This window comes from Staurois parvus, unplaced genomic scaffold (assembly GCF_062004578.1).
Source record: "Staurois parvus isolate SC_StPar_1 unplaced genomic scaffold, SC_StPar_1.0 ptg000503l, whole genome shotgun sequence".
Lineage (NCBI taxonomy): Eukaryota > Metazoa > Chordata > Amphibia > Anura > Ranidae > Staurois > Staurois parvus.
The window spans coordinates 2,520,971-2,538,662 of NW_028318299.1; the positions used below are offsets into that span (position 1 = coordinate 2,520,971).

General features: G+C 44.6%; 1 protein-coding gene and 1 long non-coding RNA gene across 2 annotated transcripts in view; both read left to right on the top strand.

Moving 5' to 3' along the window:
- LOC149451999 (guanylate-binding protein 3-like) overlaps nt 1-8,982 on the top strand; it is a 64,093-nt gene extending 55,111 nt beyond the window's left edge. Inside the window, exon 8 of the mRNA XM_089689943.1 lies at nt 8,850-8,982. Within this exon, the coding sequence (XP_089546069.1) occupies nt 8,850-8,966 (117 nt within the window). The 3' untranslated portion in view covers nt 8,967-8,982. The remainder of the gene's footprint in view (nt 1-8,849) is intronic.
- Nucleotides 8,983-9,005: 23 nt separating this feature from the next.
- LOC149452000 (uncharacterized) lies at nt 9,006-16,965 on the top strand. The gene is made up of 2 exons (XR_016314964.1): nt 9,006-9,491; nt 12,163-16,965. It is a non-coding gene; the product is annotated as an uncharacterized LOC149452000 (long non-coding RNA).
- The last annotated feature ends 727 nt before the right edge of the window (nt 16,966-17,692 follow it).

The following is a 17,692-nucleotide window of genomic DNA, read 5'->3' on the forward strand; positions in this document are numbered from 1 at the left end:
TGCGCAACATTATCAAGAAGTTTGCAACCCATGGCACTGTAGCTAATCTCCCTGGTCGTGGACGGATGAGGAAAATTGATGAAAGATTGCAACGCAGAATAGTCCGGATGGTGGATAAGCAGCCCCAAACATGTTCCAAAGACATTCAAGCTGTCCTGCAGGCTCAGGGAGCATCAGTGTCAGCGCGAACTATCCGTCGACATTTAAATGAAATGAAACGCTATGGCAGGAGACCCAGGAGGACCCCACTGCTGACACAGAGACATAAAAAAGCAAGACTACAGTTTGCCAAAATGTACTTGAGTAAGCCAAAAGCCTTCTGGGAAAACGTCTTGTGGACAGATGAGACCAAGATAGAGCTTTTCGGTAAAGCACATCATTCTACTGTTTACCGAAAACGGAATGAGGCCTACAAAGAACAAAACACAGTACCTACGGTAAAATATGGTGGAGGTTCAATGATGTTTTGGGGTTGTTTTGCTGCCTCTGGCACTGGGTGCCTTGACTGTGTGCAAGGCATCATGAAATCTGAGGATTACCAAAGGATTTTGGGTCGCACTGTAGGGCCCAGTGTCAGAAAGCTGGGTTTGCGTCCAAGATCCTGGGTCTTCCAGCAGGACAATGACCCCAAACATACGTCAAAAAGCACTCAGAAATGGATGGCAAAGAAGCGCTGGAGAGTTCTGAAGTGGCCAGCAATGAGCCCAGATCTAAATCCCATTGAACACCTGTGGAGAGATCTTAAAATTGCTGTTGGGAAAAGGTGTCCTTCCAATAAGAGAGACCTGGAGCTGTTTGCAAAGGAAGAGTGGTCCAAAATTCCGGGTGAGAGGTGTCAGAAGCTTATTGATGGTTATAGGAAGCGACTGATTTCAGTTATGTTTTCCAAAGGGTGTGCAACCAAATATTAAGTTAAGGGTGCCAATACTTTTGTCCAGCCCATTTTTGGGGTTTTGTGTGACATTATGTCATATTTGCTTTTCTGCCTCTGTTTTATATTTGTTCCAATACATACAAAGGGAATAAACATGTGTATAGCAAAACATGTGTTAATGCAATACCTTTTTTGTGTGAAATACTTGATTTTCAGGAAAAATATCAAGGGTGCCAACAATTTCGGCCATGACTGTATAGCAGAGCAGAGCCAAAGTCTATGGCGTAGTGTAGGTTTGTGGCTGCCGCAAAGAGGGCATGTGAAGAGAGCCGGGTCAGTTCTCGAATAAAGGCAGGACATATAAGCACGATGTAGGATCTTAAGCTGTTGTTCGCACCAGAATTCGTTGAGGTTGATGGCACATGAGGTGTTGAAACCTGATAATAATTGGTCAGCTGTAAATGCATTGTCAAAGTCCTTGACCCACGATTTCACAGAGTTAGATGACTCCAGCGGTTTTGTGTATAGACGATTTAGAGGTCTATATACTGTATATTGGATATTTTGTAGTTTCAAGAGTTTTCCAGAACATTGATTAACGTCGTACAGAATCTAATGGATTTGAATGGTGTAACGGAGTCAACAAAATTTCTTACTTGTAGTACATAGAAAAAATGGTGTGAATAAGGCCATGTAATAAGGGTATCGCGAATAAGCAAATTATATTTTAGATGGGGTAGGAGAGAATTAATATTTGAATGTAGGAGGGCTGTGAGATCGAAGGGATGTGCTATAGCAGACTCTATGAGATGGTTGGAATACTTGAAGGATCAGGTAAGCCAATCTAGGCAGATACGAAGCAGGCAAGAAAGGTTGTATACTCGTGCATTTGCAAGGCCGGAGCCTCCTTTATTTCGCGGTAGAAATAATTTAGCAAGTGCTATGCGTGGGCGTTTGCCCTTCCAGAGAAATTTGGAAATTGCCCAGTTTAACTTTGTTATGTTGCTGTGTTTCAGGAGGAGGGGTATAGTCTGAAGCGGATAGAGAAGTTTCGGGAAGCTCACCATCTTTAACAAATGTGATCTGCCCAAGAGTGAGAGTAGAAGATCCTTCCACATCTCTAATTCTCCAATAATTTTGTTAATCGTGGGTGTAAAGTTAAGCGTGTATGGCGATGTCAGGAATGGACTTGCCAGTAATGGTGGGACTCACCTGCCTTGTGGGATGCAGTACCAGGGCTGGCCACCGGGTGCTCTCAGCAATCAGAGACTCAACCCTGCAAGTCAGCCAAACACCTGAGGCTGATTGCAGATGTATTTAAGGGATGGCCAGACCTGCAGTCTGTGCCTTGGTGTGTGTTTTTCTATGGGCCCCTGTATCTTGTTACCTGCATTCCTGTTCCTGTTCCTGTCTGACTGATTCATTGCTGACCCTGCCTGATCCGGACCTCTGCTGACTTCTCCTGTTTGATCCCTGGCTTGTGACACCGACCATTCTCTGCCTGACCCCCTGTACCTACCTGCCCGTTAGTTGCTGTACCCGGCTCGTGACCTGACTACTCTCTGCCTTCTCCTCCTGTTCCTACCTGCCCGATTGTTATTGACCCGGCCTGCCTGACGACGCTTGCATTGTATGTACTGTCATCTGTGGGTGGTTGGTTTGGTTCGTTTGCACTGTATTATGTTTAGTATTGCACTGCGTTTATGTTTGTATAGTTAGTGTTAATAAATTATATTGTTTATAACATATCTGAAGCCTGCGTTCACTGCGTCAGTCACACACCTCTGGTCACACCCGCATCCCTGACATTACACCAAGGCCAATCCTGACCAGAAGTGGCTGCACAGGGAAGCCATCTTGGCTTATTGTTGCTGGGAAGGATGGATCTGGATGAGGTTGTGTATTTATCTCTGCTAGTGTTTGATGACAGAGAATATGCTTATCAGACTCTGAAGGAGTATACCCGGGATGAATTGCTAGAATGTATACGGCTCGCTCATGTTCTAGTAGATCAGGGCACAGAGTTCTCTGCGGTGCAACCATTGATTCAGGTTTTTGCTGAGTTGGTTTCATCTGGTACCCCCGAATGCAGGGATGAATTTTTGCCGCCATTTAGTGCCGACCAGGTAGAGTCCCTGGTATGGTTATTAAAGGATGATGTGGATTACTTTCTGGAGCGTTATTCTGCATGTTCACCACAGGTACTAAGAGATTGTATAAACGCAGTGCAGTCATTGGTCAGACAGGCTTTGTGTAAGCTCAGCTTTGTTCAACCCATACTGCAGACATGGACAGACTTGTTGCACCCAGCCTCAGTCAGCTTACAACATCATTCCTCCACTCAAGGCACTCTTCCTGCATCCCCGACAGCACCCCCAGTGACTGCCCAGTATACTCTAACTACCACATATCAGTCCTCTGCTCCCACTCGCTGCACCTATCCTTTCTTTAACCCTGTAAAGAAGTCCTCTGTAGCAACTGCTCCCTCCTCTGTTCCATCTTCCAGCTCTTCTCTGTCCTCAGCTGCTCCATTCGTTTGCAGACCTGCGTTTACTTGCAGTGCTCCAGTAACTAAAACCAGAAAAAAGCGAAAATTCTTTCCAACCAATACCATCCTGCCAGTATCCAAACCGGTGAGCCTGCCGTCTGAGAACCGGCCTTCCGTGGTTCAGCCTGGTGCCTCGGCACCCGCACTTCAGCGTGATGTCTCTAACCAGCCTGATGTCAATACCCAGCCTGATGTCTGTACCCAGCCTGATGAACTGATCCAACCTGATGACCCGGTGCCCGCTGTCATACCTGGTGACCCGATGCCCGCTGTCGATCCAGACGACCCGGTACCTGATGACCCAGTGCCTGCTGTCATGCCTGGTGACCCGATGCCCGCTGTCGAGCCAGACGATCCAACGCCAGATGACCCGGTGCCCGCTGTCGATCCAGACGATCCGGTACCTGATGACCCGATGCCCGCTGTCGAGCCAGACGATCCAATGCCTGATGGCCCAGTGCCCGCTGTCATGCCTGGTGACCCAATGCCCACTGTCGAGTCAGGCGATCCAGCGCCAGATGACCCGGTGCCTGCTGTCGAGCCAGACGATCCGTTACCTGATGACCCGGTGCCCGCTGTCGTGCCAATTGACTCAGAGCCCACTGTCGTGCCTGGTGACTCAGTGCCCACTGCCTTGCCAGATGACGCGGTGCCCACTGTCGAGCCAAATGACCTTATGCCTGGTGAACCGATGCCCGCTGTCGAGCCAGACGATCCAATGTCTGACCCAGTGCCCGCGGTCATGCCAGTTGACTCGGAGCCCACTGTCATGCCTGGTGACTCAGTGCCCACTGCCTTGCCAGATGACACGGTGCCCGCTGGCGAGCCAAATGACCTGATGTCTGGTGACCCAGTGCTCGCTGTCATACCTGGTGACCCGATGCCCGCTGTCGAGCCAGACAATCCAATGCCTGATGACCCAGTGCCCGCTGTCATGCCTGGTGACCCGATGCCCGCTGTCGAGCCAGACGATCCAACGCCAGATGACCCGGTGCCCGCTGTCGATCCAGACGATCCGGTACCTGATGACCCGATGCCCGCTGTCGAGCCAGACGATCCAATGCCTGATGGCCCAGTGCCCGCTGTCATGCCTGGTGACCCAATGCCCACTGTCGAGTCAGGCGATCCAGCGCCAGATGACCCGATGCCCGCTGTCGAGCCAGACGATCCAATGTCTAACCCAGTGCCCGCGGTCATGCCAGTTGACTCGGAACCCACTGTCGTGCCTGGTGACTCGGTGCCCACTGCCTTGCCAGATGACACGGTGCCCACTGGCGAGCCAAATGACCTGATGCCTGGTGACCTAATGGACAAAAATATATAGAAACCTCCTGCGCTTCAGATGAATAAACTAACTAAGCAGCCAGCACCCTCTTTTAACCAAAAAGTGTGAAAGTAAATATACAAATTAGTGCAGCGCTAAACAAAATGCCATAAAAATGGACATACCCTAAACTTGTGCATAGAATAATATATTCTACATAAATATAAATGAGAAATGCATGCAAGGATGACCCCCTGTCAATCCCCTATGGGGAAACAACGTGACCATATAACTAAGGTGATAAATAATCATGCAAAAGGACAACACACTGCAGCAAGTGATAAAGTGATTCAATACAGTCCACTTCAAACAAAAAACAAAAAACTGTCCACTTCAAACAAAAAACTGTGTGATTCTTCAAAACGTGATAGTGCCACTGGTGCCACAATCCTACAATGGTCTGAGTGCCTCCTCACCTCCCCACACTGACCACAAGGGCCAATACGCCTTGATAGTATATAGGGTATAACCCTCAGGTGTCAGCCGATCTCAGATCCACAGGAGATTCCACCTCCAACACTGTATTTCCAGAGCCACCTCCAGCCGCTGTAAATGGTGGTAGTAAACCACCATGCGATGTTCAGAGACACAAAACAAAAGCTCCCATAGCGTGATACTGCAAATTTTATTATGTGGTATAGATACAAAATTCCTACTCACATTTCCACAGAAGATAAAAACATATAGCAAGTCCTCATGTGATCCCTCACATGAGAGGGATCACATGAGGACTTGCTATATGTTTTTATCTTCTGTGGAAATGTGAGTAGGAATTTTGTATCTATACCACATAATAAAATTTGCAGTATCACGCTATGGGAGCTTTTGTTTTGTGTCTCTGAACATCGCATGGTGGTTTACTACCACCATTTACAGCGGCTGGAGGTGGCTCTGGAAATACAGTGTTGGAGGTGGAATCTCCTGTGGATCTGAGATCGGCTGACACCTGAGGGTTATACCCTATATACTATCAAGGCGTATTGGCCCTTGTGGTCAGTGTGGGGAGGTGAGGAGGCACTCAGACCATTGTAGGATTGTGGCACCAGTGGCACTATCACGTTTTGAAGAATCACACAGTTTTTTGTTTGAAGTGGACAGTTTTTTGTTTTTTGTTTGAAGTGGACTGTATTGAATCACTTTATCACTTGCTGCAGTGTGTTGTCCTTTTGCATGATTATTTATCACCTTAGTTATATGGTCACGTTGTTTCCCCATAGGGGATTGACAGGGGGTCATCCTTGCATGCATTTCTCATTTATATTTATGTAGAATATATTATTCTATGCACAAGTTTAGGGTATGTCCATTTTTATGGCATTTTGTTTAGCGCTGCACTAATTTGTATATATGCCTGGTGACCTGATGCCTGCTGTCGTGCCTGATGACCCGGTGCCCGCCGCTCCGCCTGGGGGCCCGGTGCCTGCTGCCCCTCCTGGGGGCCCGGTGCCTGCTGCCCCTCCTGGGGGCCTGGAGCTTGCCGCTCCGCCCGGGGGCCCGGTGCCCGCCGCTCCGCCCGGGGGCCCGGTGCCCGCCGCTCCGCCCGGGGGCCTGGTGTCTGCCGCCCCTCCTGGGGGCCCGGTGCCCGCCGCTCCTCCTGAGGGCCCGCCGCTCTGCCTGGGGGCCCGGCGCCCGCCGCTCCGCCTGGGGGCCCGCCGCCCTGCCTGGGGGCCCGGTGCCTGCCGCTCCGCCTGGGGGCCCTGTGCCTCTGCCCAGAGTCCAGCCCGATGTGCCTCTGCCCGGAGCCCAGCCCGATGTGCCTCTGCCCGGAGCCCAGCCCGATGTGCCTCTGCCCGGAGTCCAGCCCGATGTGCCTCTGCCCGGAGTCCAGCCCGATGTGCCGCTGCCCGGAGTCCAGCCCGATGTGCCAGTCTTTGATATCCCGCCAGTTACCAGACCCGGGCGGTGGAACATTTTGCCCAGCTAGGACTGTTTGGAGCGTCCTGAGGCCGCTCCTTGAGGGGAGGGTACTGTCAGGAATGGACTTGCCAGTAATGGTGGGACTCACCTGCCTTGTGGGCTGCAGTACCAGGGCTGGCCAGCGGGTGCTCTCAGCAATCAGAGACTCAACCCTGTAGTCAGCCAAACACCTGAAGCTGATTATGCAGGTGTATTTAAGAGATGGCCAGACTTGCAGTCTGTGCCTTGGTGTGTGTTTTTCTATGGGCCCCTGTATCCTGTTCATGTCTGACTGATTCATTGCTGACCCTGCCTGATCCGGACCTCTGCTGACTTCTCCTGTTTGATCCCTGGCTTGTGACCCCGACCATTCTCTGCCTGACCCCCTGTACCTACCTGCCCGTTAGTTGCTGTACCCGGCTCGTGACCTGACTACTCTCTGCCTGCTCCTCCTGTACCTACCTGTCCGTTTGTTAGTGACCCGGCCTGCCTGACGACGCTTGCATTGTATGTATTATCTGTGGGTGGTTTGGTTTGGTTCGTTTGCACTGTGTTATGTTTTAGTATTGCACTGCGTTTATGTATTTTAAAATTAATTTACATATATTTATTCTTGAAAATTTGCCATTGATAAATGGCCACACAAATACAATATAGATATAAAGAATTGCAGCAGCCTCCATTTCATTTTCCAGGGCCTCTACTTTCAGAAAATATATTGTTTGGGGGTTCTAGGTAATTTTCTAGCAAAAGATGTTGATTTTAACATGTATGTGAAAAGTGTCTAAGTTGCCCTGGACAGCAAGCGGCTAAAGAGACTTATAATTTGTAACTTCTGCATATTTGCACTACCTGTATATAACAATATACAGCAGGTACCATGCAATAGTCTTTTTAAACAAAGGTCGGTTCACAGTATAGAAATGCAGTACAGATGTGTTCCGGATGCATTTTTGCATGCACGTTTTTGGCACGTTTTTGATGCATTCCAGTTCATTTTTCCCGCTCTCTTTTTCTTCTATTTAAATAGGGATGTGTGCGCTTCAGTGTGTATTTGGTGCATTCCAGTGCGTTCTGGCATGCTTGTGATGCGTTTTACCGCGTTCCAGTACAGTTATGTGCAGAAAAAATGCAGCCTGTTCTATGTCTTCTTCTGTATCCGGAATGCACTGGAACTGCAAGCTATGACATTGAAAACCATATCACCTACTTTCTGTGCGTTTTGGATACAGAAAAAAACACAACTGAAACGCATGTAGTGTGAACTGGCCCTAAAAGAAATAGGGTCAATTTCACAAAGACATGCTCAGGTTGCACAGTCAGGCCCCTTTCTCATGGGCGACATCCGTTCGGTCACGTTCTTGAAAGAAAATATCTGGACGTTGGCTGTTTAATTTTTAAAAAATGGAACTGCGGACAAGAATATAAAAACAGTGTTGAAACAGTACATTGGCTGCCAAAATGTGGCGCTTTTTCTTTTCACCTGCTCAGGTTGCACAGTAATGGTGGGGGGGGGGGGGGGTGCTACCAGTTAGGTTAGGAGATCCTGAGCAGACATGTGAGAATCAGAGCATGATCAGTTAGAGGGAGAGGAAAGGCAGCTTTACTGTTACCAGCCTGATCTGTCTGTGACAGGCACCCGTACCCCCCAGTCTCCCGTTATATACACCTCTGCCTTAGGCAATGGTCATAAAGCTCTGCCACCTCGAGTCTTATCCTCTTCTGCTTGTGGTCCTTCTTCAAGTATCCACATCAGTGCCTGCATGACATAGGCACTTCCTAGTGGATGTACCACTGCAAAATCATCTCAGGATCCAGAAAAGGATGATGTCCTCAGAGGAAGATGGTAGGGAACCGCCAATCCTGGTAATGGGGCATTGCAATGCTGGGTCAGTGGTTCCCCCCAACCGGAACCAGTGGAGGTGAGGGACCAGGAGGGGGGACTTAGGTGAGTATATTTGGCTTCATGTGGTAAAGAGAAAAAAACTGCTTATCAACATGGGTTGAGAATGGGGGGGGGGGGTCGGGGAAGGAATGGTGTTATTCCAGAGCGGGACTGTAATATCAGGTTATTACTGTATGTGATTACAATCTTGGAATTGCTTTACATGTTTACAGATTTCACATAATGCACTGGTCAGATGTACAATGATAGATAAAGATGAATTTGTGATAACTGGTTATCAATCTTCTCCAACATCTTACAGGCAGAGTTCATTCTTCAGGAATTTATACAGTCCAAAGAAGCTCTCAAAATTTCCATCTACAGGACTGACCAGGCCCTGTCTGAGCTGCAGATGAAACAAGAAGGTAAATCACCATGAAAAATGATCCAGAAGGATGTAAAGTAACAAAAATCGCTTGATATTGGCCATAACCATTCTTTTTTGTAACAAGACTCTTCTGACCTTCAGAAGCCAACGTCTCTGGCCAACCATCGACTCAAAGAAAGGTTTTATAGCTAAATGTACCTCTCACACAACATTTATTTTACAGACATGGAGACAATGTTAATACAACAATAAATAACAATGCACTGTGTCGTATGGCCATGGATCAAATGTCTTTTTAAAATTAAATCATAGAAAGGTTGATTGGGTCTAGTCTAGCATAATACATCAAATTCAAATACCTGGTTTTTATTGCTTTCAACAGAAGAAAAAATGAACATGCAACTTAGGAGAAGAGAGAACCGAATAAACGAGTTACGATCCGAAAATGACAAAGTGATTGAGAAAAGTAAGGAAAGAAGTGTTCATATGCACCTTAGCCAGCTGCTGAAGAAGACAAAGAATGACAACAGCAAGCGGCAGAAAAGACTGGACAGTGTAATCCAGAGCAAGTCCAGGGTAAGTACGGGACAACAATTCATCATCAGCTTTTGTATTGTTAACAATCATTGTACTAACAACCAGGACTGTTGTGTCTAAATTACCTGAAAGTTTTTTTTTTTCAGAGGCAATGTTAGGCCCTGGCCCTGGGTCTGCAGTCAAATGCCCAAGGTCTCAGGCTTGCAGCTAATACATCCTAGAGAGGACCACAGTGCTACCTGCCTATGCAGAGCTTTTTTTCTTAGAGAATACTATAGGTGCAGGAACTCCCTCATTCTGAGTCTCCCCTTGTCTCTGCCCCCTGCCCACCTTGAAGCACCGTCCCTTGGTTCCACCCCCTAACCACCTCTCAGTACCACCCCTTTTACAGAATACAGAACCAATAATAATTTTGTGTTGCTAAATAATTTTTATGGAATTTGTTAATGATAACAAGAGAGGCAATAAAACAGATCCCTTGTAGCTAGCAGCAATAGACCCCCCAGCAACAATAGAGCCCCCTAATCAACATAGATTCCCTTCAGCAGTAATAGATCCAGCAGCCAGTAACAATAGACCTCCCCAGAAGCAATAGGCCGCCAGCAACAATAGATCCACACCAGCAACAACAGACTCCCAACAGCCAGTAATAATAGACCCTCCAGAAGCCAGCAAAAATAGACCGCTCCTTCAACAGCAGATCCCTCTCAGCAATGATTGATCCAGCAACATAAGACCCACCCCCAGCAAAAATGCTGTAGATCCTCACCAGCAACGATAGAACTCCCCAGCAACAAAAGCTCCCCCCCACCCCCACACAAAAATAGATACCCTCCAGCAGCCTAGATCCCCCGGCAGCCAGCATCAATAGACCCTCCAGCATCCCCTGTCATTACATTACTATAGTACTATAGGCCAAACAACAGACAGACTGTATCTCTATCTCAGGATAACCTAAATTCAATGTACTGCAAGTCCAGGGGACTTCTGGATCCTTTAGGACCAGGTTCTCTGGGTCCTTTAGGACCTTGGAAGGGATGAGGTTTGGGTTGCAGCAAGTTTTGGATGTTCCTCTTTGCGAACAGGCAAATAAAATGGCCAGATTTGGCCTTTTTGACCCCTGTGAACGTCTGGCTGCAAATGCAGCAAAAATCATGCATTTAATGCTGGCATTATTGCAGCTGCTAATTAAATGACTTCCACAAGCGTCATTGGTTGCTAGGATGCAAGCGGCTGCACAGTGTCCTTAGTTGTTATGACATAGGCGGGTTCCAGCATCCTAGCAACCACAATCCCACTGCCTGCTGGCTTGTTTCTATATATATTTGGTCAATGACCTCAGCCAGCATCACCAGTCAGCTGGTTGACATTCAGCAGCTGGCCAGTAAGATGTCAGTTGTGGCAAGAGGAGTTATGGGTGCAGGATCTTCATGTGCGGGTTGTCATGTTTGTATCATCTGAATCATTGTTCATGGTGATTGAAGATGGAATTAAAACACTGGAATACGTGATGGATGTACAATGTGGGACATATTTTTTTCTATTTTTCAATAAAATACTTTGTTGCAGTGTGTGTGTACTGCCTTTTTTGTAGGAGAGGATGGGTAGCTTGGGGTACTGTATACCTCTTACCCAGTCATGTGGGGGGGGGGCAGTGTCTGGAAGTCCTCTTACTCTAAAAGGGGCTTTCCGGATTCTAAAACATAACCCGCAACCCGGCAGTACCCCACATCCTTTGGGAAAGGCATCCTTGTTTTGTTGTTGGTATAGGGCATAGTTCAGGTGGGGGGAACATGTTTTGCTTTCTTAGTTAGCCAGGTTTTCAGCTGTGGATAGCGTACTGGAATTGATTTTGGGGGTGTAACTCATGCCTTTTGCTAAAATAAAGTGTGTGTGTATCCACAAAATGGCACCCTACTGCTTTATTTATTTATTTTTTTCAGCTAGCTTCTTCTTCTGGATGCACACTGAGCTGCAAATACACAGCTCAGTGTGCAATCCTGGCGCACTCCGGGTATGCCATAATGACTGACTCCAAGCGCATTCTGACATCATTCCAACACTGGCCGTGTTCTAATGCTTAATTGCAGTTTAGACAATAAAGAGGTCCAGGATCGGACTCTGCTGGTTGATGGGATGTTAGGAACACAAGGCTGGCTGAATAGGATTATGAAATATTTTGCAGGCGAGACCATTCACATATAAGTCACTGTATGTTTGGCTGTTTTATAAAGACGTATAAAAATCATCAAGCGCTTAAAAGGTAGCTGCTATTGCACATAAAGGTAACCAAAGAAAACCTCAGAAGACATAAGTATGTAAAAGTGCAGCGCTGTAAGATCTGTCTAAAACACCAAGTAAAACACATAAATTAAATGATTAAATTATTGCAAAGTGCTACAGTGCCAATAATAAGTGTAGATAAATATAGAAATTAGTGTCCGTGAAGCTGTGACAATCCATATTCAGGTGATCATCAATATTATACAATGTGCTGATAGATATTTCTGGGTGTGGTAAAAATACGCAAAATCTATTATATATAATTTCATTTATGTGTTTTACTTGGTATCTTAGACAGATCTTACAGCGCTGCACTTTTACATACTTATGTTTTATAAATGCATTCTTCTGTAAAATGTACTTTGCTGGATGTCTAACGGATTGCTCAGTGAATATCATGTATAGTAACAAACTTTTTTTTGTCCAGGAGCGGGACATGTACAGGTCGGGTGGTTTTAGCACTTATGCTGCAACCTACGATGACCATGTTGGCTTTCTCTCCAGAGAGAGGACGGCATTGAAAGACCCTGCATTACTAAAACATATAGCAACTTTATTCCGGGAAAATGCCATACAAATTTTAGGCATTGGTCTTCTTGCTATTTTCATGTTGATTAAGTTGATTGTATTAAAAAGTATCTGAATCATTCAGGAGGTGCTACTGACACCTGCTGACTCCTGTTTTTTGCTTTTTTTTTTTATTGCTGAATGACAATTGGTTATTGTGAGACTGCCTCACAGTTGTAGTGTGGCCCCTTTGATTTCAATGGATAAGTCTGACAGGCATTGCCGCCTGTCAAATTTTACACACCTTGTTGCCACTGCTGTGAAGCAAAACATCATGGCCATGGCATGTATACAGTTCTGTCCAGCAATAATTTTAGATTTTGGATGGGTGACTGGGAGGTGGGAAAAACACTGCTCAGCCACCTGTTTTTATCAATCCTGAGCACCTGTGGGAAAGAGCCCTTAATTAGCAGCTGCACTAAATATAGATCTTAACCTCTTGCCGCCGGCACCTCTGGGCCCTTGAAGGGATGTCAGATGCCAGGAGGTGGTTTGGGCTTTCTGATCATGTGACCACCGTGATTGGCTGTCACAGCAGTCATGTGATCAGAAAGCTTTCTTTTAGCCACCTGGTCTCTATAACTGGTGGGAAGGAATTCATGAAGAGGGACATAACTTCCTTCCCCCTTCATCTGAAGGATATAAAACAAAAATTAATAAAAATAATTCTTTAATTTCCCTATTCACTGCAGCACTCCACCACCAGTGATCCTAATTCTCTCTGCTAAAATCAGACCAGTACAAGATGGATCTCCTGATCCACATATATGTTCTGGGTCAACAATGAAGCCCACGGACCAGTATGACAGCCAGGAAAATATAATTTTTCTGGTAAGGGAGGTTAGAAATGGTAGCCAACATGGCTCTCTACGTACAGGTTTTTTTAAGAGTGAAGATCTATTCTGGCTTGGGGCATCCCAGGGTCTTCTTCTCTCTGTGATGGTGTGATGGTAGTAGAAGATCCTAAATGTTCTTCAGAAGAACATTCATGTATTGATGTCACTACCATTTTCTACAATGTTCTTATATGAGCCCAGGGTGACATGGTAATACAACCCCAGTGAATGATGCTGGGCCAGTGAAACAGGACATAGGAGGACCCAGCTCCCAGCATTGGAGTGTGTAGAAGGTGAGTAATAGGGATGAGATGAATGTACCTGGGTTTGGTTCGCAAGAGATTTGTCAAACTTCGCATAAGTTTGGACAGTAATCCAAACCCTATTCAGCCAAAAAGGCATGGGGAGCTGGGTACTGTAAGGGGGGACATAGACTAATGCAAAATGTTTCGGGTTTTTTTTTAATACAACTTTGCAGGGAGAGGCACTGATTTGGGCTTACACTAAAACATTAAAATACCCAACTCTTAAAAAGTTGGGTAAAATTGAGAAAATCTACAATGTAGATTTGCAAAGAAGAAAATACCATTTCTAATAAATTACATTTTCCTGCCAGCTTATATTTTTTTTTTTGTAAACCCCTCAACGGTCTGGTGTCTATTTCAGAGGGTCACTGTTGGGGGGGTCTAGGCAGGAAAATTGAAATTACTAGAAAAGGTTTTTTTTTTCTTTTTATTTCTAAATCATCACTTTTACTGCAGTACATCCTACAGAAGAATGGCAAAAAAAATGCATGAGATTCCTCTAAAATTGCATACTAGACCCATATCTTTGATGATGTTCCAGTTTGGATTTTATGGGGGTACCTTATGCAAAAAAATAATACACACCAGACCCATATTTAAGCATGTAGTCTTGCAGGCCAGGAATGGGGTAGGGACTATTGTGAGCACCACCCTCCTGAACCATACCGGGTCACATGCCCTTATTATGGGCCTCTTACCCACATTCCTTGCCCGGTGGATAGGGATCTGTGAGTGGTGGCCTTACTGAACTCTAAAAAGCCCATTTACTCCTTTAAAAAAAGGAGACCCCTGATATCTACCCTCCCCCACATAAATGTGTTCCTAGTACATAGTTACTCATTCACAAAAAAAAAAATTAAAAAGTAAATAAATACACCACATGTTTAGAAAAAGTACTTTAAGTTAAAACAAAGTCCCACTGTTTAAATAGATCAATCACAGTGATGTAGATCCTGGTCATTCACAATGAACGCCTTCACCAATCTGTTAAAATAAAAATGCTGAGGGGATGCTCTTCTGTCGCACTCCCAAAGGCAAATGACAGATCCCTGGGGCAGCAGCTTTGTTTGTAAACATAAAGGCAGAGATGGAGGCTGATGTCATTGACCAAATTTGGCCATATTTGGTCACGGATGTCAGCCACCATTCCTGACTCTTTGTTTACAATTATCTGTCAGCCAGGAACCTCAGACTGAAAGCTAAAAGGGTCAAGGCGGGAATAAGTCACTGGTTGTTAGGATGCCAGTAGCTGCTGGCTTCCTAGCAACCAATCAGAATTCATCTTGCACTGGTCTGACCTCACCTTACTGAATTGTGAATAGGTTTTCTTTAATAAATAAGATTAGAAGGGATCAACTTATATAACGTGTAATAGGTCAAAGAGAGCACCAAAAGAAAAATCCTTAGGAATCCAAAGCCTTTATTGTTCAACTGATTGCAACAAGCAGGGCAAAAGACAGCCAACTATGTCCGAATTTTGATAACTTCGATTTGAAAATCCATGTCCAACGCACCTCTACTGTTACCTTTTGCACTTATAATACTTGACACATTTGTTCCAATATCTTACACCAGATGAAACAGTTATCTGACCTGCAATGATATACAAGAGCAAATTATATATAAAGACAGCCCTCTTCCCAAAACATATCTCCTATAATGCACAAGTGCTAAAAAACAAATATAAAAAAAATACAATAAAAAAGTGTGGGAAGGTGTCCAAAGAACAACGTATGGAAAAGTGTTCAAAAACATAGCATTCTATGTATTATATATATTTTTTCATATTTGTTTTTTAGCACTTTTGCTAAATAGGAGATATTTTTGGGAAGAGAGCTGTATATATATAATTTGCTTTGGTTGTTGCCCTTTTTTGGGTTTGATAGCGGCTGTCCCTGAATATATTCCTTATTCAGCCATTTTTTTGAGTTCCAGAGGCGCTGTTCTCATTTGTCATTCAATGATATACGAGAGGCTTTCAAGTCAAACCGGGACTTGTAATTTTCCAGGTATAAGAGGGATGTTAGCGTGGTGATACTACACACAATAGTAAGTGACAAGTGTGTCCTATTATTATATTATTATTATACAGTATTTATGAAGCGCCAATAGTTCGCTCAGCGCTGTACATTACAGAGGGGGACAGAACATGTGACAGAACAATACCAATACAATGCAAAACATGAGGGGATCAAAGGCCCTGCTCTTTCGAGCTTACAATCTAGGAGAGGGGGCGCACTTGTCGCGGGACAGTCCTGAGACCATTAATGAAATGGCAGACTGCAGTGTTGGTGCATGGAACATTGCATGGTGATGATGTAAAATCCGCTGATATCTACAGAAGACATCAAGCACAGTGCGGTGATGAGACGCTCAGCCTCAGTAAGACATTTGAATGGTGTAAAAGTTTCAAAGATGGTCATATGTACATCAGTGATGATCCCGGCCGTGGTGGTTCCCAGCCCACAGCAGTCATTCCTGTGAACATTCAGTGAATGGAATGCCTGATCCTGGATAATCGATCCATAATTTGTCCTGGAATTGCACAAGATACAAATCTTTCTGTGGGAACGGTGAACAGAATGATGAGGAAGTGAAGGCGGCTGTCCTAGGATGGGTCAGGCGTACTGACAAATCTTTCTATGCCAAAGCTTTCCAGGCATTAGTTACACGCTGGGATAAATGTATAAATGTAGCAGGGGAAGATGACGACAAATAAATGCAGTTTCCACTCCTTGATATTTGTTCTTTTATTATATCAACTCAAAATCCCTGGTTTGACTTGAACGCCTCTCATATGTTGACTATCACATGGTTTAAAAAAAAAATCTGGTTATTTTGTACTCACTTTCAAAGTTGCCATACCAGAATTATGCGATTGGCCCTTTTCTCTACCCTTAAAGGGTAAGTTCACACAACACTACAACTACCATTACTACTACAACTACTGTACTACTACCCTCCTTCTCTGTCTCCTCACATAACAAATTATATAAAAATTATATTTAACCAAAAGTGGACTTAGTGCTCCAGTTTTGTTTCAGTTTCTTTTTTTTGCCTTTCCTGTTTTTTGTGATTAGAATGGGATTCCCTTGTTCTGTTTAGATTGACCTCATGATTACAGGATACTAAGTAAATGTTCCTGAATTATGGCATAATATCCATTGTTTTAGGTAACGTTTAATCTGTGATATGACATAAATAGCTAAGCTTTGAAACATTAACTGTAGTGAGCATGCAACTGTTATTTATCTCGCTGTACTTTGTTGGTTGTATTGTTTGATTCTTTTTCAATAAAACTTATAGTGAAAAAATTTTTATAAAATACACACAATGATTGCAGAATACTTAATATGTAATACATACAGTATTATATTATAGCATCTGTATTAAAAAATACATAATAAACATATAGTTACAGTACCTCAAGTTTCCTGTACATCCAATGTCTGGATTGTTGCTTTCTTGCCTCCTGATCACAAGCTGTCAATGTCTAATTGAATAAAGATTATATAACAATCAGATGATCTTGTAGACGGTCTATCAGTGATTACACATTCACAATCATGGCGCCTCTGATGAAGTCCAGGTGACAAAACCCACCAGTAGTGCTTTGGAGACACAGTGCATCACTAATTCATAGATCATTTTTCATTGATAAAAACGTGAATAGGAAGGCGCTAATACAACCATACATCACAAAATGAGAGCAAATCAACTCTCAACATCATCCATCTAGTGTGAATCCTACAGCAAAGGTAGGTAATATAATGTGTTCTCTATAACATCTAACAAATGCTATGAAATCATATTCCTATATCAGGTGTGATATACATAATAAATAAAGTGATAGTCCCATAAAGATGAGGTTCCGTACGCCAAACAGATGTGCACTTTCACCACGTGCAGACCATAAGTGAATTTCTCACTCATCGGAAGTGATTGAACCCGGTTAAGGTGGTCACATAGCGCTTTGTTATAATGAATATTGAAGACCAGCAGTAGGTTCTCCTAGGCCTAGGTCAAACTCCCGGTCACCAGGAAATCCTAGATATTGCCCCCAGTTGGATATTCACATGGCTCCAAATAGATCAGTACTGAATAGGTTCTGAATCCCAGGCTTTCCTTATATCAAAGGTGATGCTCCAAGCAGCTCAAGTAAATCAGATGAATTACATACGTTCTAAGTGTAGTGTTTATTGAAAGTATAGAAGCAAATAAACATGAAGCTTTGCACTCACATATAGAG